We start from the raw sequence: 23,927 nt of genomic DNA, 5'->3' as shown, positions 1-23,927 counted from the left end.
TTGAAGTCTGACAGGGTCACCGACCAGTTTCCAATGCCGACAAACGCTTCTGAAAATCTGGCTAATACTGCCTGGACATATTCCACGTACACCCCACATGCAAAACACACAATTTCTAGCGCTTGCACCGCCGCACAACTCAGCAAGGGATTGCCACTGACATCCGTGACAAAGAATCAGGCCTTAATTGACCTGGAATCATGCTCAATATGAGACACAAATACACCCAACAGCGGAATGGGTCTGTCCCCTCCGAACGTGAAGATGCACGCTCTGGGGTGTTTCAGCGCTGGCTCAGTGCCATAACGTTTGTTAGGGTAAACTCTCAGGCAAGCAAGGCGGGTTGATAGGAGTTCATGGACATCAAACTCATGAAAGACCTAACTCCTTCCCAATTCCAAAAGAACGCAAGTCCAGGTAAGTAGCAAGTTCAACAGCAATCTATTACAACCATCAAACCACTGGGATCAAATGCGCAGAGGCAATTCCAGGCACAGCTCAAAGAACTCTGGCTCACAGGCCAGTTTTGATGTGACTTTGCGTCATCAGTGCATCACACTCTGGGGCCTTCTCCAGAAACCTAACCCCACTCCGGATAGGCTACTGAGTGGTAGTCCCCCTATAGCATCCCTTATAGAGATTAGCGGAATGGACATGGTTATGTCAGATGTGTCACCTGCACCATCCCTGAAAACTGTTACTTACTAAATGTTACAGTATGTGAACCCAATGATTGGTCGGTGGCCCTAGCTACCCACCCGAAGGGCCATAACCTGTGATTGGCTGAGTCGTGAGCCCCCAGGCATGGGACAAAATCAATTCCCAGCTCGGACTGTACCTGTTCAAGGTGCCATGTGCAACTATGTGTCTGTATAACCGTGTGTGAATTACTATCTCCATTTGAGCGCTCCTTTCCCAGCGTACGTCGTCGGCTCGGCTGTAACAACTTTGTTGCAACCGTCGTCTTGGTCCGTGAGACGGTTGTGTTTCTCAGCCATCAGTTCTTGGCTCACTATCACTCGGCCGGATCACATGTTCGGAGACCATATCTGTGAGCACTGCAGCTCTGAATTATTCCAATTTTAAGGGGAATTGGGTTCCGCTACTGTCGGTGTTACTACAGTTCAGGGTAAAGAATGTCACTTTGCAACAGTGCAACCTTGGTAGTGACCTCCGTCCTCACTGCAGTACTTCTGCTTGCAGAACACTCAGTGGGCTTCAGGTTTTCTGAGACAGTTATGACCTGCTGTGATTTCCTAAGCCACGGGCAGATGTCCCTGCGTGTATCTTCCATATAGTGTCCATAGGTTAATGCGTTAAGGCTTGTTCAGGTCCCTTGAGTGCTCCTGCCATTCCATGGGGTTATTTGCATGTAAGCGTCTGCAAGCATGTGAACGTGATCTTCTTGCTTCTGGCATTGCTGCGATAAGCTAGTGGCAAAGAACAAGTTACTTTCTTACCTGGTAACGTTCTTTCGATGGGATGGTCCGACGACGTATTCCATATCTATGACAGGTAATGTCCACAGCTGTGCTGCTTTGGAAAATCTTCGGCGTCTGCGTCCTGCGTCAATGGCGTCGATGCAGCGTCCCTGAGGACCTCCTCCGACGGCCGACGTCACCCGATGTGATAAGTAGGATGCACGACGCCCTTAGCCTCAGTTATAGTTTTTTCCCCAGAACGTGTGCCACCAGTTTTCTGCCAGTCAGACACACAAGGCCTTGCGGAACGCAAGCTGCAATCGCAAAAGAAATTCTGCAGCGGGGAAGGTAGGGAGGGAGCAATATGGAATACGTCGTCGGACCATCCCATCGAAAGAACGTTACCAGGTAAGAAAGTAACTCGTTCTTCGAGGGGATTAGGTCCTCCGACGTATTCCATATCTATGACAGACTCCCAAAGCAGTACCAAGCAAGGAGGTGGGAAAAGAATTTAGAACACAAATTTAGCATGCCCAATCAAATTGCGGAATATAGGACTGCCTTGCCAAAGGCCAGATCCTGCCCTCTGATGGAATCGAGGGAGTAGCGATGTACAAAAGTATGTACTGAAGCCCAGGTGGTTGCATCACAGATGTGACGAAAAGGAACACCCCTCTGCAGGGCAGTAGACGCAGCCACTCCCCTGGTAGAATGGGCCCACAAGCCAGCCGGAGGGTCCTTACCCGTCAAGCGGTAACACTCGGAGATAGCTAAAATAATCCAACGAGACAAAGTCTGTTTCGTCACAGCTTGTCCCAAACACTTTCCAGCGTAACCAATGAAAAGTTGATCGTCCACTCTGACCCAGGACATGCGCGAAATATAAAAGCTCAACGCTCTCCTAGGATCAAGCCTATGGAGCCTCTCCTCTTCCTTACCAGGATGTGGAGGAGGATAGAACGCCTGAAGAACAACCTTCTGGCTCAAATGAAATTCTGAAACCACCTTCGGAAGAAAGGAAGGACGAACTCGAAGGACAACCCTGACCTTATGAAACACAGTGAAGGGTGGCTTAACTGAAAGTGCTTGTAACTTGCTCACTCTGCGAGCGGAAGTAACCGCAACCAAAAACACAGTTTTAAGAGTTGGCAGTCTCAAAGGGCAAGAATGTAAAGGCTCAAACGGAGCACCAATAAGAAACTTAAGAACAAGGTTCAAATCCCAACCGGGCACCAGAAAAGGTGACGGAGGGAACAGATTAGTGAGCCCTTTCAAAAACTGAGAAATTAAAGGAATCTTAAAATAGGAACACTCTTCAGACGAGCGCTTAAATATGGACAGCGCCGCCAGGTAACCTTTAATGGTCCCCACTTGCAAGCCCCTGTGGGCCAAAGAAAGCAAAAAAGACAGAACCATGGGAATGTCACATTCAAAAGGATCCACATTCTTAACTCTGCACCAGTCGCAGAACTTTCTCCAACGGCAACGGTACAGAGACTTTGTTGCCAGCCGCCTGGCCGAGAGCAACACCTCCATCACGTCTTCAGGGAGGTCCCAATCCTTATACCTCAACCTTTCAGAAGCCAAGCGTGAAGGTTGAGGGATATGACCTCTGGATGGAGAACCTGACACCCCCCTCCCGTGAAAGCAGATCGTCTTGGTAGGGAAGACGACGTGGAGGGCAGATGGACAAGTCGAGAAGGTCCGGGTACCACGTCCACCGGGCCCACGCCGGAGCAATGAGGATCATCCGGGAACCGAACCTCCGTAACCTCCGCAGTACTTGCGGGATGATGGGGACTGGAGGAAACGCATACAGCAGTGGGAATGACCACTCCACCACGAACGCGTCTCCTAAGGCTTCTTTTGGAGGAAATTCCTGTGAGCAAAACCTTTCGCACTTCCGGTTGACACTGGAGGTGAAGAGATCTACTTGAGGTGTCCCCCAAAGGGCCAAGATCTCCAGGAGAATCTCCTGAGCCTGCTCCCACTCGTGAGAGATCGTGCTCTGCCTGCTCAGAGCATCTGCCGTCTCGTTGTCGTCTCCGGCCAGATGAACAGCCGAGATCGAAACTTCCTGCTGGATGGCCCAGAACTCGAGCTGCATCGCCTCCCTGCACAGAGAAGTGACCCTGCCCCCCCTTTTTGTTGAGGTAGTGCATGGCCACCGTGTTGTCCATTAGAATCCATTGGAATCAGGACACTCTTTCCTCGCACAGTCGGCAGATTGATATGGAGTCTGGACTCCGACGGAGACCAATGACCGCTGACTGTCAACTCGTTGGCATGAGCTCCCCATCCCATGAGGGATGCGTCCGTCACGATCGTCACCTCTGGCCAGGGCAGCCAAAACGGGGCTCCCTTCATCAGATTGCCTTTGACGGCCCACCACAGAAGGTCCTGGGCGACCGAGGGCGGCACCTCAACAGGGTCTGACAGCCTGCCGGAGGACTGAGACCACTGGAGCTTGAGTGCCCACTGCAAAGATCTCATCCGCAGACGAGCCTCTGGCACCAGAAGAATGCAGGATGCCATGAGGCCGAGCAGTCTCAAGAACTCGGACGCTGGGAGATTCTGGGCAAGTTGAAACTTGTGCACCATCTGCCGAATGTGAAGAACCCTCACCTGGGAAGGGAAACACTGCCCCAGGGACGTATCGAGCACTGCTCCGATGTACTGGAGCCGCTGCGTTGGTGTCAAATGGGACTTCTTTAAATTGAGGGAGAAGCCCAGCTTGTGAAGGGAGTGGCAGGTGACGGACAGATGATCCAGGACTGGCTCGGGAGAGCTCCCCCTGATCAACCAATCGTCCAGGTAGGGGCAGACGTGAACCCCCCCTTTCCTGAGATGCGCTGCCACCACCACCATGAGCTTGGTGAAAACCCTCGGGGCGGAGGTCAATGCGAACGGCAGGACCCGAAACTGAAAGTGCGAGTCACCAACCGCGAACCTCAGGTACTTCTTGTGCTTGGGATGGATCGGCACATGGAAGTAAGCATCCTTGAGGTCGAGAAACACCAACCAGTCCTGAAGTTGAAGGGCCTGGAGGACTTGAGAGAGAGTAACCATCTTGAACTTGTCCTTCCTGAGGAGTTTATTCAAACCGTGCAAGTCCATGATGGGTCTCAAACCCCCGTCTTTTTTCGAAATCAAAAAATAAGGGGAATACCATCCCTTGTTCCTCTCTGCTGCAGGCACCAGTTCTATGGCGCTTTTCTCCAGCAGGGCTTGAATTTCCTGCGCAAGGAGCGGATCCGGACTCTTCAAAGAGAGGTTCCCAGGTGGATTGTCGTGAGGCCTATGCCGAAAAGGAAGACAGTAGCCGTGGGTTATGATCTCCAGAACCCACACATCTGAAGTAATGGCTCACCACTCTACAAGATGCTGCGTCAGCCTTCCCCCAACCGGCGAACCATGGGACCTGGCCTCATGACTGAGTGGTAGCGGCTGCGGCGTTGCCTGAGGGAAAAGAGGCAACTGCCCGAGCGGCTTTGGCACCTCGAGTACCCTTGTTTCCACCTCTGGCACTCTTACGGTGGCCTCTTTGACTGCTAGCTCCTCTCGCTTTATGGAAGGACGAGTAATAGCAAAAGGAACCTCCCCTCCATTGCTGTCCCCTAGGACGAAAAGGCAGAGGTTGGCGAACTGCAGCGCCCAACGAAGTCGCTGCAGCTTTGGAGGTCTGCAACCTCTCAGCCGCTAATGCAACACAGTTCCACAGAGTGTGTGTGAAACAAGACAAGGCACATACGGAGTTGGCCGCCTGAAGCACCAAACCCCCTGAAGAAAACACTTTCTTCGCCCAGCCGTCAAAACGTTTGTCGTCCCTATCCGGAAGAATGGTAGGATACGACGCCTGCTTTGCCGGGGCCGTAGCCGCCTGCACCACCAAACTCTCCGGAGTGGGGTGCCTGGACAAGTAGCAGGGGTCGCTACTGGCTGGACGGTATTTTCGCGACAAAGACTTGCCCACTGCCGGGAGACTCTCCGGAGCAGTCCAAGCCGCCGCCACCCTTCTCTGCAGAGCCATATGAAACGGCAAAACCGGGTCAGTGGGGGGACCAAGATCAAGAATGTCCGTGAGATCATCCTGAACAAACTCCCCTGGGGGAGCTGACCAACCCAAGTACTCGGTGACCCGAGACATAAGGCGCCGATATGAGGAATCGGCATGAGTGCCAGGCTCCGGCCTACAAAACCCCACCTCCGGAGAGGTGTCCAGTCCATTGGCATCATGCAGTGACTGCCTCAGGTCATCAAACTGGCTATGGCCCGAGATAAGCTCATCTGGTACTGTAACCGGAACCAAGCCGTCATCAGAGCCTTCATCACCCTCTGAAATGTACTCCAGGCGGGGAGAGGAAGACATCTGGGGACCAAAGCAGTGCCTGACCTTAGCCAGAGCCTTTCTAGGGGCTAACCCCGTGACACGGGGCCCCTCCGACACCACTGCCTCGAAAGGCGTTGAGGGCGCCGAACGAGTCGGCGTCGACAGATACGGCGTCGACGTCAGCTGCAGAGCCGCCAGCATCGACGGCGTCGACACAGGCCTCGAAGCCGGAGCTCTGAGCGTGTCTCTCGACGACCTAGGCACCGACAGCGTTGACGACCCCCTCGGAGGCGGAGCCTCGAGAGAAATCGTCGATGACCTCGGCCCCACAGGCATCGACGTCTTCTTCGAAGACGGCACAGGATCACGCGGTCTCGAGCGCGTCGAGGACCGGGACCTGAAACGGGCATGGCGAGAACGGCTACCCTTGTCCGAGCGGGACCTCTCCCGCGAGCCGTGCTGACCACCCGAGCCCGAAGGCGTACGAGCGGTGTCTCTTGACCGGTGCCGACTGACCCCACTCAGAGGCGCGGACGGACCGGTGCCCTGCGATTCAAGAACCACTAGCATCTGCTTCCCGAAGGAAGACCGTTCCTGCGGTGTCGCTTGCATGGAGGGATAAGCGACCCGCCGGCGGGCGGAGTCCTTGGAAGAGGACGGGGAAGGCGACCGATGCCGGCACTTCCGGGAATGCCTCTAAGAGGCGGAGGAGTGGCGAGACCGACTCCTGGAAGGAGACCCACTGGACTTCCGAAGATGACGCAGAGAGTCGCCCCTCGAGTCATTCGTCGAAAGCCCCGCAGACCTCGACTTCCGGGACTTAGACACCCGACCTACCGACAGCATCTTCTTGCGTTCCCGCAAGACCTTTGCTGTGAGCGACTGGCAGTCGACACAGTCGTCTGTATTGTGGGCCTGCCCGAGGCACCAGAGGCAGGCGTCGTGCGAGTCAGTGACTGACATCTTGGACCCACAGTCCCCGCATTTCTTGAAGACCGGACGCGGGGTTGAAGACGAAGTAGACATTGCCACAAACAGGTCTTCACAAAAAACCGAACAGGTTCAACTAACCGAGAAGAAAACAGCAAGCTCCAAAGAGTCGAGGCGTACCGAGATTCACGAAGCAAACACGTTCGTGGAAAAAACGGAACTGAGGCTATGGGCGTCGTGCGTCCTACTTATCACATCGGGTGACGTCGGCCGTCGGAGGAGGTCCTCGGGGACGGCGCAGCGACGTCATCGACGCAGACGCTGAAGATTTTCCGAAGCAGCACAGCTGTGGACATTACCTGTCATAGATATGGAATACGTCGGAGGACCCAATCCCCTCGAAATAATAAACAGACAGACAATACATATATGTCACCGTCCTCTATCTCATTGAGCTGTACGCATGTGTTCTTCGTGTGGTTGGATGTGTGTGTGTCCCGGAGGTGCGGATGGCATGTGTGCTTGGTGTCTAACACTGCTATGTCGTGTAGTCTTTAACGACTTCTCAGCGCTTTAGTCGATTCTGTCCATATAGCTGTCTCTGGTTGCATCTTGCACATCTTCATCCACTCTGGGTAATGTTTGCATGGCTCCTGAGCTGTAGGGTCAACTGAAGGGGTATTTCTCGTGGTACTTGTCCATTGTGGGTGCAGTGGGGGTTGGTGCAAGGTCGTACGATCGACGGCCATATTGTCTGGTTTTTTTTGGTTGGGGTGCCTTCCGGTACCGGGGTGTAGTTCGACCTCCCCTCTTCACATTCACAGAGGCTCCAGTATCCACCAACACCATGACTTCGGCCCCGTTGACCCCGACTATGCATTTTGGTTGTCGTCCAGCTCTCATGTCTTGTCCTACCTCTTCCTCTTGATTCATCAGGGCCACATTCTGTGGACGTCTCTGTCCGAAAGACCCAATTTTAACCAGCCCTCTCTTGACCACCACCACCACCACTGGGACCCGACACATACGTGCATAGTAGTCAGGGTTCCCACATCTTCCACACGCACGACCCTTCGCAGGACACTCAGTCGCATGTGGGAGGCCATATCCACATTGAATGGATTGGGTAGGTGTCGGTGGGTTTACCTCTCTCTTCCTCTCTCTCTCTCTCTCTCTCTCTCTCTCTCACAGTTGGCATATTCCTCTGCATCCCCCATGGCCCTTTTGCATTGCACATTACGAACCGCTCATAATCCAGATTAGCCAGGGACATGAAATGTTCTCTCAGCACATTATTCGCTGCGGCATAGGAATCATCAACTGGCTGCAATGTCTTGAAGATCTGGTGTACAGTGGGTCCTGCCACATAAATGAGGGTCGACACCTTGGCTTCATCATTTGTCTCCCCCGTGGCCCTGAAGTACATCTCCAGACGTTCGATACACAGGATACACCTCAGCCCCAGGCTGGACGGGACACCAGAGACATCAAACTCCGGCATCGGGCGAGGGACCCTTGTTTCCAGGGCATTTGTGCACCCGGAGGAGCCGTTCCGGTGGCCTCAGCCACATTTCTTTGACCGCCATACATGACGCACCCTTCACACTACAAACTGCTCCCACTGGGCGGACAAGCACACCTCTTCTGTCCAGGGGTCGCAACCCAGAGTCACTTGTAGATGAGTAGGAGAGTGAAAAAATGGAGGCCCAATGGGCGTTGTTGGCTCAATTTTCTACCCTGGTGGCCTTTCAGTATTGTTGCGTGGGCCACAGGCAGCTCTGTGACCACGAGTCATCAAGATGTCCTCCTTTGCATGTCCCACAACAAGTTTGGCGGATTTCACCAGCAGCATGGTAACATGGTAATATAGGATGAAGGCAAATATATAGGATAAAGGCAAAAACGAAAGTTGCAACAAAAAAAGGAGAGTCACAACCTCTGCGATATGAATTTGCAAGTGAAACTCCTTACCATAGAGCTTTGAGTCTGTTCCGTGGCCGGTAAACATCACCCGGTATCACAGCCGCCTAGCCCGAACTTGAGGTCCGTTGTTACAACCTCCTTGCCGGCATTGTTACATGGCCCCCCAGTGGGCCTAGTATGATGCTAGCCCGGACCAACAGAGGACATATGAGACTCTGCTCGTGCACTGGCGTGCCTTAGCAGGAACGCCCCGTTTATACCACGCAACGGAGCTACGTCACTGTCACATGCTCCTTAAAGCCACACTCGGAGCATGGCACATGTGATATGTATATTTGAAATCGAAGCAGCATAAAAGCCTGCCAGTCTAACACAAATCATCACGTTAGAACAGACTACTCTTTACGTCCCGGTTTCATAACAGTGCATCACAAAGTCCGTATTTGTAAAATCCCAAATTACATTTCCTAGAGGACAATTGCAAGCAAGAAAACACAAAATATTTAATTAATATTTTACGCACCTGGATCTTTAAGTTTCTCTGCCATCTCCTGAAGAGTTGATACCTCTTCCTCTTGCGGCGCATGGATCACCATCACAGTGGAGCCCAATATACTGAGCACACAGCCAATCTTCCCATGGATATTCAGGCGCTCATTCAGAAAGTAGGAGGACAAAACGGCACTGCACAAAGAGAAATCAGTTTTGGGGGTAAACGTTTATTGCATGCAAATTTAGGATTATTAGCGAAGAGACAAACATTTTTTTAGAGGGGCAAATGTGTTTTAGAAAACATAGCAGTTTAGCTTAATGTAACTTTACACCTCCCCTTATAAACAGAGATTCAATTGAACCTCAGTGATTAATAGTCCCCCTGTCGGTGGTGCACCGGGGTAGGATCACATGTGGGAGGAACCCCTTATAGAATTGGGGTCGATCATGTTCAGAGAAACAGGTATTCCCCCACGTCAGTACACCTAAACCCTTTCCCAATGATAAATCCTCATTCACCTTCTTTTGATAAGGCCAATGTCTGCTATTGTCAAGTTAGCCAATCTAATATACTTGACAACGTAAAAACAATAAAAAATATAAAAGCATGCTGCATATGATTTCAAGTATTGGGAAAGCTAATACTTGACATGATTAAAACATCAAGATATCCTGCATATATTTCTGTTTTAAGTATTAAATATTGGCAAACTCAATCTACTTCACGAGACTGAAACAGTAGAGAATGCAAAGTATGATACATCCGACTATTTTATGTACCGAGAAGACCACCACCAGGAGTCCAAGGATAACTTTGGAGAAGCAGAGTGAGCGCTCTAGCTTGTCAACCAATGCGATTATCCCAAAGCAATTCCATTTTCCAATATGGGAGTTTAAACACAGCACAGCTGAGTTGCGAGGGAAGAAACATCATCCAAGAAGGAAGCTGCTGAGCCATGCAGCGGGAAAGCAGACGAGAGCTAGGAAAGTCACAAGCGCAGGAGGAGAACCTGAACGCGGTCCAGGAAGGTTTAAGTTACTTACCTGTAACTATTGTTCTCCAGCATGGGTCTGGCAAGGATTGACATGCACATTAATATTCCCTGTTGTCAGACTGGGAATACTTGGTAAAAGAAAAAACAGTTTCACTTTCACTGTAAAACTGTATTTCTCCTCTAAACCAATCACTGTCCTCTAGGTCATACTGCCCCCCATCCAATGACAGTCCTCTCCCTAAGCCCCGCCTCTGACAGCCATCTTTAGATTTGGTAAGCACGTAAAGTGGTAGTATGACCAAGAAGAGCTGTAGAGGGGCCGGAGGGTTCACATGTGAATCCATGCCAGACCCATGCTGGAGAACAATAGTTACAGTTAAGTAACTTAAACCTTCTCCAGCAGGAGGTCTGGCATGGATTCACATAAATAACAAATACACAGCAGTAGAACATTACACAACCACGGGAGGTGACAAGACTCAACTGAAGCAATTAACGCTTACCTATGGAACAGACTCACCTCAAGCCAACAGGTTGCGTAGCACTGCTTGGCAGACTCTAGACTCCTCCCTGGAATCCCTGTCGACACAGTACAACTTCGTGAAGGTGTGCGTGGACCTCAACGTAGCAGCAATGCAGTTGTCCAGCAGGGGCACACCAGAAAGGAGGTGGAGTGGGCTCTCGGATGGCCCGGCAGCAGCCTGTTCGCCAACCGATGTTAGTGCATGCTGCAACCGGAGAGCAACCTTGAAATGGAAGCCTTGGACAAGGCCTTTCCATGCTTCATAGGACCAAAGTTCACGAAAAATTGTGAAGTCTTTCGGAAACTCTTTGTGTGCGTCACGTAGAACTTCAGGGCACGAGCAACGTCCAGTAAGGGCAAGGCCCTCTCCGCTGGAGACAAAGGTTTTGTGAAGAAAACAGGCAACAGCAAAGGCTCGTTGAGGTGGAATTCCGATGGGACCATTGGCATGAAAGAGGGGTGTGTACGCAGCACCACCCTATATTCGTGGAAAGTCAGGTACTGTTGCGTGCAGGATAAGGCCTGGATCTCACCCACACGTCTGGCAGAGGTGATGGCCACAAGGAAAGCCATCTTTCATGAGAGAAACTTGAGGGGGTTCTAATGCATAGACTCAAAGGGCGCCCCATGAGCCTCGTCAGAACCACGTTGAGTTCCCACACCAGGGCAGGAGCTTTCACCGGTGGGAAGGATCGGAAATACTATTTGAGAAAATCCTCGACAAGTCTGTGCAACCACAGAGAGGATCTCTGCAGGGTGGTGTAGCGGGAGATAGCTGCCAGATGTACCTTGATGGATGCATGCCAAGGACAGCAAGTACAGCAAGATCTGATAAACCATGACCCCAGAGAGGTAATCTTCTGTGACCGGCAGCACGTAGCAAAACATTTCCACTTATCGCCATAGCACTTCAAAGTCGACGATGCCCTCGCCTTGGTGAGGACCTCCCTGCAGTCCGCTGGCAACTCATAACCCCCAAACTCCAAGGCTGCAGGAGCCAAGCCTTCAAGTTCAGAGATCCTGGGTCATGATGAAGGATGCCGCCTCCCTCTCTGGTGAGAAGATCCGGAACCACCGGCAAATTAACTGGAGGCGCTGCTGACAGGCTGAGAACGTCCGGATACCAAATCTGCCTTGGCCATGCCAGGGCGATGAGTATCATCTTGTATTGGCACTGTGAGTGGGTTGATGACTGGTAGCAGGAGAGTGAACGCATACATAAACAGTCCTTCCCACGGGAAGGAGAACGCGTCCCCCAAGCTCCTCGGCTGGTGGAACCAGCTGGCAAACGTCTGCCATTTGGTGTTTGCCACTGTCGTAAACAGATCGATCTGGGGTCTGCCCCATTCGACGAACAGGCAGTCCCCACCTGATCCTGACGAAGCTCCCACTCGGGGCATGAGCGCAGTTCCCTGCTGAGGGTGTCTGCGATGGTGTTCTTGACTCCCGCCAGGTGAAGACGGACAAGGAATATCCCCTGTCTGACGTCCCAGTACCAGAAGTCCTGGGCCTCCTTGGAGAGAGCCGGGGATCGAGTGCCCCCTGCTTCCTGATGAAGAACATGGTGGTGGTGTTGTCCGTGAAGATCCACACCACCATGACTTTCCGAGACAGTAGGAACAACTTGAGGGCCCAGAACAGCGGCCTTAGCTCCAGATGTTGATATGCAGATCCATCTCCTCCCGCAGCCACAGGCCTCTTGCGTGTAGACGTCCGGTGTGCACTCCCCAACCTTCCAGGGAGGCATCCGTGGTGATGGTCTCCTGGTATGGGGGATTGGGGGGGGGCTTTTGAAATCCCATTCCTTGGGCGTTGTGGGTGCGGACCACTTACCACTCTATCTCCCGTCGGAACTCCTCGTTGAGAGGGATCTTGTCTGAAATATCCAGACCCCTGTATCCATCAGGCATCCAGGAATTCTTGTAGGGGCCGCATCTGCAACCTGCAGAGACGGACGAGGTAGATGCAGGACGACATCATGCCCAGCAACGACTTGATGGCCCGCACTGTGGCCATCTTCGAAACGACAGTCGTTGCACCTTTCCTTGAATGGCTGCTAGCCTCTCCTCTGAGGGCGATGCCAAGCAAGACACTGTGTTGAGTCTGGCACCGAGGAACAGTGCTCTCTGCGATGGTGTTTAGCAGGCCTTCGGATAGTTGACGGAGAATCCCAGATATGTCAATAGTCAGACGACTGCCTTTGTATGCACGCTGGCCAGCTCCCGCAAGCGGGTGCATATCAGCCAGTCGCACAGCTCCGGGTATACGTGTAGGTCCAGGATGTGTCTCGAGCCCCCCCGTCTACTTTCTAACTAGGCAGTATCTGGAATAGACTCCGGAGCCCGAGAGCCATTGGGGAACTAACTATTGCCCCTTTTCGTAGCATGGCTCGTACCTTTTCCAAAAGCTGAGGGATGTGCTGCTCCTAACGGGGAACCGGCAGAATACGAGGACACCTGCGTTGGAACTCCAAGGTGTGGCCCTAGGCGAGAGCATCAAGCACCCATCCATCGGTGCTGATCTTTCTCCACTAGCTGACAAACCTCGTCAGCTGGCCTCCAACTGGGGTGCACAAGTGGGGGCCTGATGTCTTGGCCGGTTCAGGCTTGCTTGGGTGACGGCGTCCTGCGGGTGACGGCGACGCTGTCCTCTGCTACCGTAGGCCTGGGAGCAGCCTCTGTAGGCTTCTTGCATTGAGGATCGGGAAGGCTGCCTGTAAGACATGGAGAAACCTCTTGATGACCTGCTTGATTTTCCCCTGGAGGAGCGAAAAGAAGATGAGCAGTGCTGCTGGAGGGTGCAGAGGGAATGGGCCATTTCCGTATCCGTCTTGATGGCCTGCAGGGACTCGTCAACGGCCTTCCCAAACAGACGCTCCCCGTCGAAGGGCATGTCCAGTACCTTCGCCTGGACCTCCTGACGGAGGTTAGTGGCCTTCATCCATCCCTGTCGACAAAGGCACACACCGGTCCCCATCTGGCTGAACCCCGCGTCGGTGACGTCCACTGCTACCATGATGGCATGGTCCGATGCCACTTCTCCTACCCGGAAGAGGGCTTCCATCTTCTTATCATCGGGTCCATAATCGGTCCTAGCTTGTACCACAATTCCCCGTCATACCTGGCTAGGATCGCCAGGACGCTGGCCACCTTGATTGTGGATGCCACTGTGTAGATCACTTTCTGCCCCCAAGGCGTCCATCCTTTTTCCCCCTCGCTCTTCAGAGGGACTGACGACGATGAGGCCAGGTTAGCCGACCGATGGTTGCGACGTCAGGCACTTGGGTGGGGAGTCTGGCACCCTGTACTTCTTCTCCAGCCTGTCCCGCTTGGCTAGAGCCGTGCAAGGGTTCTTCATGAGGGCCAGGCCCTCTTCCCGAATATCGTGCAGACAGGGTACCGACATGATCGTCTTCCTTTTGGCCTCTCGCCTTTGATACAAGAAGCCCTCTTTCTTGGTTTCCTTGGGTACCAGATGGAAGAGCTTGGATGCCCTGGCGATCATGGAGTGGAACGATCCCACTTCTGGTGCGGAAACCCTATGAGAAGCATCCAAATGTGGTGATTCATTGTCCGATGGGACATAGCATTCATCCTCATCTGTAATCGTGGCTGTGGCCGTATCTGTTCCCGTATCAGGGTCCGCTGGGGCCAGACGTGGTGGAGGAGGTTGATATGGGGGTGTCAGATGATGCTTCCTCTTAGGCGGCAGCTGATAAGGAGCCTGAGGTACTCCAGGTGCCGGGGTCAACCTCACCTGGTTCTCCAACACCAAGGTGTGGCGAGTCGATAGAATGTCCAAGGAGATGTCCCTCGGTTGAGAAGGTTGTTCAGGAGAATTCTCATAAATGGCTGATTTCCCTTACCTAATGAGTCCCTCAGCAGCTTTGCTGGATTTCTAGGATTTATTTGCTTCACCTGGTAAGAGTGTGAACCTTTTTTCCCCACTGTTGCATGTGTTTTGCCATGTGTGTTTTTACCATTTTGTGTGTCTTGGGCTCTGGAGCCTCACCTACTCCATTCATCACCCCTTTTCATATGCGTTACTCAGTGCAGTAACACAGGGTTGTCTTTTAGACTTCCCACTGACTCCATTTTTCTGGGGCTGACTACTGTCCCCCAGAAACATGTAAAGTTGCCATTAACTTTATGTAGTCTCTTTTAAACCACAGACCCAGTACACCCCATCTTACATGGAGTATTGGAAAGGGTAATTCTTATCCCTTTTTGTCTGTGTCTGTGCCTCTTGGAGCCTTGTTTTGCTCCCTTAACATTAGGACTTGGCTGGTGGCAGTAGTAACTACTCAAACTTTTCTACCGCGATTATCTTATATAAACGTGGTAGTGTTTTAGGTTATTATAGTAGCCTCGAACACAAACCTGCTTGACAAGATACATTTTATTTTGGGTCAGGCTGGGTTTTTTTGCCACTTCTTTTTGTTAAAGTCTTTCTCGTGTTTTTTCTCTGCATGCCAAACCGGGGATGATTCCTTTGTTCACTGTCTTTTCGCGGTCTTCTGCACAGAAGCCCTCCTTAAGCCGCCTGAAAGTCGAAGTAGGCAGGATGTGAGGGAGGGATGTTCGGACCCCTGCCAGGGGTCGCACTCTTGTCTGATTGGCTAAGGGGTCTGGCCTTGCCAGGCCAGCCACCCTGCTGTGTGATTGACAGCCAGGCTGTATGAATGGGGGAAAACTGGACTGGAAAGGCAGAGTCGCCACTGGAACAAAAGAACCAACAAGGAACTGGAAGAAGAGGACCCCTACAACGACTGAACCACCCTGTGAAGCCCTGCTGCAGGTCTGAATCTTCAGAATCCGAAGACAGATAAGATCCTCCAGGAAACTTCTTCCCTTGAGCTGGTGGGACCAACCCGTTTGCCCAAACTGCAAGCCAGGACCCCTGCTCTGGTCGAATTCGCTGTATAGAGCTACAGTGGGCTGGATAGCCAGGAAGGTAGGACCCTGCTTGGGTTTTAAGGAGCGCACCTTTTATTCATTTTTTTGGCTCTGCTGATGGCTTCTTCCCTGGGTGGCGGAGGACCCTCCAGTCTTCCTACTTCATGTCAGTCCGACAGTCGCTTCAGGAACCGTGATCCTGCAGGAACCACCAGGAACGTCCACCACAGCTGCAACTCCCTCTCCGTTTTAAGGTACTGTGCAAATCCGGTTGTCCGTTGCGTTCAACCGCGGTGAAAGTGTTTGAAATCTTTTGCCAATTCGAGGGCTTGCCCTTCTCTTCTCTTTGAACTAACTTTTCTACCAACTAACCTCGTCCGTAATCCATGCCACGAACTTTACCGCTAACTACACTGAACTGTGTGATCTTGAGCAAAAGACTTTTGACCCATTGACTTTGGCCCCAAGCCTTTTCTAGCTGATCTCTTCACTGTATCTTCACTTGTTCAATTTCCCTGAGTACTTACCTGTGGGTGTAGTTTAATTTCTCATAACGGACTTTCCCTCCCTCTTAAATTGCTAGAGTGCCATTTTGCTCCCACTTCATTTTGTGAGCTTAACTTGTCTGGAATTTAAGGAAGTGGTGTGGTGTATTCATGTTGTGATTGTTTTTAACTTGCTTAGAATAGTGAAATGTTATACAACTGTTGAGTAAATAAATATATATTCTTTTACTTAGAAATCCTTGAGTCAGTGTTTGCCTGAATCATAGTAATTGTTGTCCTTTGTGTAACTATTTGATACTGCTCACTTACTCTTGAGATAAGTCTGGCTGCTCTGCTACTGCTACCACTTTAACTGTGTAGTACAGACTTGTACCAAAGGTGAAATTGTACTGTCACTTGTAGTCTTAATTGTGTGTGGTGTTCCCAATGGGTACTGCATATAATTCTGCCTAACAAAGGTAGAGAAGGGAAACTAGACCTGCGCTGCTGTACTCGTGGACCGAATGCATAGAATCTTGATTGTTGTTGTCCATGGACGAGATATCCATAGGTTGAGGGTTCTGAACCGGGACCTGGGCCAGTTCCTTTACCCCTCCTGGAGTGCCTGCCGCCTTTGTCAGAGCCTCTGCGTTGGTGTGGTGCTGTGGGCTAGGGACAATTTCTGTGCTGCGGGAGCCACCCTTGTAGGATCAGTGCCCGTAGCTGCTGTAGTAGTTGATGTCAATGAAGTAGTCGATGAGGGTTGAAGGTCAAAGGATCGACAACCAAAGGATCGAATGGTCAAAGGGTCGACACCAAAGGACCAAAAACAAAAGGATCGAAAAATCAAATTTTTTTTTTGGGGGTTGTCCCCTCACCCCCCACCCCTGTTTTTTGTGGTAAAAAACACTTATTCCATAAACGAAAACCCCCCAAAAAATGTCATTTAAAAAAAAAAAATGTGATCCTTTTGTTTTCAGTCCTTTGGTGTCGACCCTTTGTAGTCGACCCTTTGACTGGACACTGTCGATGAGGACTTTGTCTGTGCCGTTTGAGCCTGCTTGGGCTGCGTGGCCTTCTTCTCCTCTACTGTCCTTGGCTTATCCAATTTCTCCTGTAGCTTAGCTGGGGTGGATGACTTCCTCTTCATAGAAAATCTCGATGGTAGGCTGGCTATGATATGATGGGTTATTTATAACACGCTTTATAGGCGGAAGGCGATGCTGATCGCGCCCTATCCAACTTGGCACCCAACTTGGGACTCGTATCAGCAGTGAACCCAGTTTACTCAGACTTGCAGATCTTGGCCTTATCTTGGACCCCCACGGATGTAGCAACCTCAATGGACTTAGAAGACCAGCTGGTCCTGGACGAGGCATGACACTGCTCGGAGCACGGGGCAGGCGCCTGGTTCAAGTTGAGCCATGCCACCAGCCTACTATGCCTGTCTTTCGTCGTTTCGTTAGTGAAACCTAGGCATATCTTGCATGGGCCGGGTGTAAGCAGTAGAGGTATTGTAGGTGCTTGTCTTCCACAAAGCATTTCGTAGCCCACATTTGGCCCGTCATGGTTGGAGGGCGCGAAGTAGGCCCAAGATGGCCTTCTAGAAACTTTGATGAATCTTCGCCATTGAGAGGCGCAGAGCTTCACCGATAACGGATCCCTGTTGTCGGCAGATGAGCACACAGGTCTTTTTTAAACAAAAATTTAACTTTTCTCACCGAAAAACATACAAATAGCTCGGAGAGCAATTCAAGGACTCCCAACACTGAAGCCTGCTGTAAAATTCTGAAGATAGCTCCCAGAGGCAGGGCTTAGGGAGTGGACGGTCATTGGATGGTGGCAGTATGACCCAGAGGAGAGTGATTGGTTTAGAGGAGAAATACAGTTATAAAGTGAAAGTGAAACTTTTTCTTTTACCGAGTATTCCCAGTGTGACGACGGGGAATATGAGCATGTGAATCCATGCCAGACCCCATGCTGAAGAAGCAAGGAATGCTCGAGCTGCTGCTGAGAGAAACCTCCAGGCATCCAGAGCACCAGTGAAGAGTCTATGAGAGAGGACGCACCACCGGGGAGAAGCAGACGTCCGCAGAGGCGCTGCAGACCGCAACGAAGCCCCGAACGCTACTGGAGCCTCAAGAGATGCAGCAGCTGCTTGGGAAACACTGGTAACTGGCAGGAAGGAGCAAACATGTACGCATGTTACCTGACAGGTGCTGGAGGTCTGAAGGAGCAAGGGGGTGAAGGCGGAAGTTGGAGCAAGAGGGTCTGGGACCCTGGGAACTGTGTGCGAGTCTGGGACCCACACCCATATGAGAAACAGAAACACAAGCCAATTAGAATATTACAAGTCTGGGACTGGCACCCAAAGAGGGACAGTCCTTGAGAGCACAAAGGATTGGCAGGAGAGTATACCAAGCAGGTGGCTTTAATATTGCGAGTCAGGGATCCGCACTAAAAGGCGAAATTCATGAAAGGATAACTGCTTGGCAGGAGAGTGAACCAAGCAGTTATAAACATTGAGAGTCTGGGACTCGCACTCAAAAGAGGGACAGTCCATGAGAGGACAATTGCTTGGCAGGTGAGTAAACCAAGCCATTCTGAATCCTGTGACTCTGGGACCTGCACCCAAAATAAGTAAAGAATATATAGTGAAACGAATACTATGCTTGGCAAAGGAGTGTGTCAAGTTGGTGGCATAACCAGTAGAAATCCAAGGAGCATATTCTTGTGAACTGCCTACTCACTACTGTGTAAGAAAATACAGGCTTGAGAGGCCCCTGAAGGAGAGAAACATTACAAGAAGGAATCTAGGGGAAAGGATTACCACCCTCACCTTAGAATCCTACAGTTTTGAACATTTTTGTTTTTACCACTTTTAATTACCTGAGAGACTGAATTTTCTGTTGGTTGGATGTGCAAAGAACACGTTACTTTGGGAAGAGATCATCCTTGCTGTGATGAATTCTACAGAGTCCTCACAGATTTCCAGCCTAACGTCTCCTCCCAGGTGGCCAGGGGAAGGTAGGCGCAACCTGATCCTAACCCTGGGGGTGGTATTAGCTGGGTGGATCACCTGGGAGGAGAAGGCCACCAAGGGAATAAGACGACTTCGTTGGGAGAGACGCAGTATTCATCTTCTTTGGAGGGTGAGGTTTCCATAATAATGGAATACCAAAACTTCCCATCCCAGAATTACCCAAATTGTCAGTGATGAAAACCCTTATGATCAACCTGGGAATGAAATATGTAAGGATCAGAGAATCAATACCACTACTTCTGATTGTTATAATTCCACCTTAGGTTGGAATTATAAAACCAAGAACCAACCATTAATTCCTTTGAAAACCTCCCCTACAAGTACATTCTATAAATCACCAAAAGAGAGTGAATTGAAGGTTAAAATTAATCAGAACATTGGGGAATTCAAGTCCCATAATGCTATAGGTACTGAGACGAGGAAGAGGGGCTTAGAGGTCCAGAACTGTAGTGTGCAGTCTAGTGGTTCTAATGACCCGAATCTGAATGGGACCTATAAATATTTAAAGCCCCTTAAGGTGCAGGCCATGAGACAGCAGCAGATGCAGAAGGAAGAAGGCGCCACAGCCGCCGCTGGGTTTCCAGTGGGACGCGGTGCTGAGAGAGTCGTAGGAGTTGGGAATCCGAAATGCAGAGATTGCACAGTGGGATGCGCTACAGAGACTGGCTGTCCCATGAGAGGGAGGGCCTCTCTTAATTCTGTGTCTTATTCTGGTGGTTGGGGGTCATCGGAGTACGCGAGGAGCAAAGCAGGCTCCCTCTGCAGAAGGCGTGAGCAAAGGGAGTGTGACCGGAGCTAAGTCCCGACGAGATAAGAAGTGAAAGCAGTAGCGTGTCGAACAGAAGCACAGGAAAAGATGGGCGAGTTGGCTTTTGTTAGGTAACCCCTGGGCGCTCCGTAATAGACAGCTGACTGAAAGCAACCTGTTTGAATACTGAACTAATGAACTGAAGCATTGTTGGCGTAACGCTTATATTGAGAGGGGCCAAGTGGAGAAACATTGTAACCATCATTGCCAAAGTAAAGGGGGGAAAATATCTGAACAAACCGAATGTAATCTACACAAAGGGAGATTACTTGAAATGGAAGATGATACCCAGCATTGCCTAAGCCAAAGAAAGGCAATTATAAATAAAAGGGGATACACCCATCAAAAAAGGGGAAACATGGAAAATAAACATTACAAACAACTAACTGGTGTTGTAGAAGGAAACCAAAGATGGCAACGGAGAAGCCCTCCTTGTAGAAATCATCAAGGGGGAGAGGAAGACAACCTGCATTGCATGTGGAAAACAAATCATTGGAACAGTGTCACGGTTTATTGTACCCGTATGAAAGAAGTTGTGCACCCCAATGTTGTCATTGAAAGCTAAAGGGCTCATCACGAGTTGGGCGGTATCTCAGCAGTATTCCCGTCGAGCGGTATTTGCGTTAACACTGCGATGTGTGGCGCAAACAAAGCCACATGAAGAGTTGGCGTGCACACGGCCGTGGCGTTATCGCAAATAGCGTCCGGCATTAACAGTGGCTGTGGACCCGAAAACCCAGCGCACATTACATTACCGTCAGCATCTTGCGCTATTAGCGCCACAGGAAATGCATCACTGCCGGAACGTGAAACAAAGCGGCGGCCATTTTGGAAATCACAATTCGCCGAAAATCGCAGCCCCTGGAAGCCATCCACTGCTGAAAACACTGCAAAATGTCCCAGGAGCGTGTCAGGGGCAAGTCTCCCTGGATAGGCCCAGAATGTCCCCAGAATTAACCATAATGGTGGAGGAGGTAATGGGCCATCAGGATGAGCTGTATGGCACACAGCAGAGAAAGACGAGCACACAGCGGCGCACACAGATCTGGAGAGTGGTTAATCAGAAGGTGACAGCGGTGTGCCGTGTGCCCAGGGATGGGGAGGACCGCTGCAAGCGGTTCAAGGACTTGCACGTCAGAGGCGAATTGAGGACATGGTGGGTGCGCACAACCGACACAAAGGCGATAAGCAGTGCTATTCGGGGGGCAGCCAAGACAATGGCGCGGGTCAATGCCCGCACCCGTAGTCGTTGAGGGGTGTACTTTGGCCCTCAATGGAGTTGGGCAGAGAGTCTGTGAACTCTGTGCGGTCCAATCAGCTCATGCAGAGCAGATGCAGGGGGCCAATAATCTCCTCTGCCAGCAGCTGCAGTTGGCGGCATCAATTCCATCGACCTCAGCAACACCCACTGAGGGATTCCTGCAGGGTTCGCCCAGGCGACATTCCTTGTGCCCTCCCCAACAGCGCTCACCAGAAGTTCCCGGGCGCGGGAAGCGTCAACGTCCTTCATAGATTGACAGAGAGCTGTTGGGCTGAGGGCCGGGCACATGGACCCACATGCACTGTGTTGGGGAGTTGGTGGGGGGAGGGGAGAATGTGTGCTGGGGAGTTGGCGGGGGAGGGGGGTTTGTTCCACACAAAATAAATTCTGTTCATACTGCATAGAAAGCTTGGACATTCATTATTGTGTTCAAATGCTCTATATTTGACAAGTGATGTTTGTGACATGAACCCATCCACCAGATCAGAAATAATTGTCAATCAACGCCTGTCTGGCCAACCTCCCCTCCCTCACCCCATCCATGTGTGCATTGGCCTCGGCTACAGGCATATGCTCATCGTCACTCCCATCTCCAGGTGGTTGCCCATCAGCATCCGCGGGTAGTGGCACATGCCTGCAGCAGCAGAAGTTGTGCAGCATGGCACAGGCAAGTACAATTTTCCCGATTTTCTCTGGCGCATACATCAGTGCCCCTCATGTATGGTTTAGGCACCGGAAACGTGCCTTCAGCAAACCAAATGCCATTTCCACACGGATGCGTGTACGCCTATGGGCAATGTTATATGCCAGCTCTGCTGGAGTTTGTGGATTACGCACAGAGGTCATGAGCCAGGTGTACTGCGGCTATCCGGAATCACCTATAGGGGACAAAATGTGTAAATTAGGCCTAGGTTGGTTCAGTGGATGTGCAAGGGGTACACATCAATTCACCAAGCACTATGGGCATGTATGTGTGCAACAGCTACATGCCATCTCATTGCAATATTTGTATACATCCATCATCTTTAGGGACATGCATGGGCTGACCTATACATGCAGCCTGTGCAAATGAGGAAGGTGTTATGTGGCAGGTTAAATTTGGATGCACTTGGTGTCAATGTGCATGCAGCAGTGTATCAAAGACTATGTTTATGGATATGTGTGTGACACTCACGCTGAACAAGTACGGTCATGTTTACATTTCTCCTTTGATTATGGTGTCTTCATGTGCACCGTGTCTGCTCTGCAATGTGCGCCATTTGCTTTATGGGGAACTTACTGCATGCACCACCCCCTGTGTCTCATTGCCACAGTGGTGCATCCCTTACTTCAGGATGAGGCTCCCGTTATATCTGCATGTTCATGTACTATATTGTTGAGTGATGGGTTGTGGCTGACTCTATGGCTGGCGTCGCGTTTGCTAAATGGCACATTTATCTACATTTGGCCAGGCATGTGAATGGCCATTCAGGGGTCACTATCTCAGGGATGTTCATGGCCGTGCCTTCACCTGCTCATCTACAGGGGTTTTGTGGATGTGTTTTCAATTGAACTCACTTGGCATTCCTGTGTGGTGCCCAGTGTGAGATTGCTCTTGGATGTAAGGGTGAGTAGCAGCAGTGCAACACAGACAAGATGCATTGTGGTTGTTGTGTTTCCATATGCGATTGTGCATTCACAAGTGTGTGGCATTCACCTTCTGTATGTTCTGCTGTGGGGAACGTGTGCAGGGGTCCTTGTGTGAAACACATGCATGAAGATGGTGCTGTGCTAGTGCTGGCTATCTCCAGGGGGCATGCAAGGGTTCCTGTGTGTCTGCCCCCCCTTTCATCTGGTGAACGTTGGCATGCATTTCATGCAGGATTTCTACTCACCCAACATCCATGTGCGTTGGCCTCGGTGCCTCTCCATGTAGGCTGGCAGGGTATTGTTGCGCAGCACCATGGAGTCATGGGTAGATCCTGGGTAGCGGGCGCAGCAGTGGCTGAAAGTGAGGTCGGGGCTACAGGTCATCTGCACCTGGTGGGAATGGAAACTCTTCTGTTCCTGTAAAGTGCCTCATGGTCCTGGTGTGCAACAAGTGCAGCATGTGTGCAGCCTAGGGCTGCAATCACGTTCAGGACTTGGGCAATGGCATGGAACTGTGCCTTGACTTGGTTGACCTGTGCCTGTGTGGCTGGCAATGCTATGTGCTCATTGACATGGAGCAGCAGTGCATCCAGCACCTGTCCCAGCACGGCACTGAAGGTGGACTGGGCCATACCATGCATCATGGCAACTGTGTGTTGGAAGCTACCAGTCCCAAGGTACTGTAGGACGGACACAAGCTTCACAAGTGGGGGCACAGCGATGCTGATGGCTATCCGGCTGGATATGTCACCCTGGATTGTGTCCAGCTTGTACTCAGACACCAACTGCCCATCAGTCGGGGCCCAGGGTGTTGGCCTGACCCTGGGGATGGCTGGCCACCTTTCTGGTGCTGGTCTCCTCCCCCCCGCCCCCCTGGGCTGGTTGTCAGGCCTCTGTAGCTCCAGACACAGCATTTACATGTCCACATCAAGGCTCCCGGCTCCAAATGGAAACATGGTGTTGGGAAGGGTGTGTGGTGCATGGGTGGGTCTTTTGTAGGCCTCTTGTGTGCATGGTCTCCATCTGGGCCCTTATTGCCGTCTCCTCCCTGATCCTAATGGCAACATGATGTGGGGGAGTGTGAGTGGTCCATGGTGGGTCTTTTGTAGGCCTCTTGTGTGCATGGTTTCCACCTGTGCCCTTATTGCTGTCTCTTCCCTGATCCTTATGGTAACATGGTGTGGGGGAGGGT

The 23,927-nt window shown here is 51.3% G+C and overlaps 1 protein-coding gene across 1 annotated transcript in view; it reads right to left on the bottom strand.

The window, feature by feature from the left end:
* Nucleotides 1-23,927, bottom strand: part of LOC138481112 (magnesium transporter NIPA2-like) — a 304,692-nt gene that overhangs the window by 71,621 nt on the left and 209,144 nt on the right. Inside the window, exon 5 of the mRNA XM_069613028.1 lies at nt 9,128-9,288. Within this exon, the coding sequence (XP_069469129.1) occupies nt 9,128-9,288 (161 nt within the window). The remainder of the gene's footprint in view (nt 1-9,127; nt 9,289-23,927) is intronic.

Source organism: Ambystoma mexicanum, chromosome 5p (genome assembly GCF_040938575.1).
Source record: "Ambystoma mexicanum isolate Mex_15411 chromosome 5p, UKY_AmexF1_1, whole genome shotgun sequence".
NCBI classification, from domain to species: Eukaryota; Metazoa; Chordata; class Amphibia; order Caudata; family Ambystomatidae; genus Ambystoma; species Ambystoma mexicanum.
The sequence above is the reverse complement of the archived record's forward strand: the minus strand, read 5'-3'. Positions and strand labels throughout refer to the sequence as shown.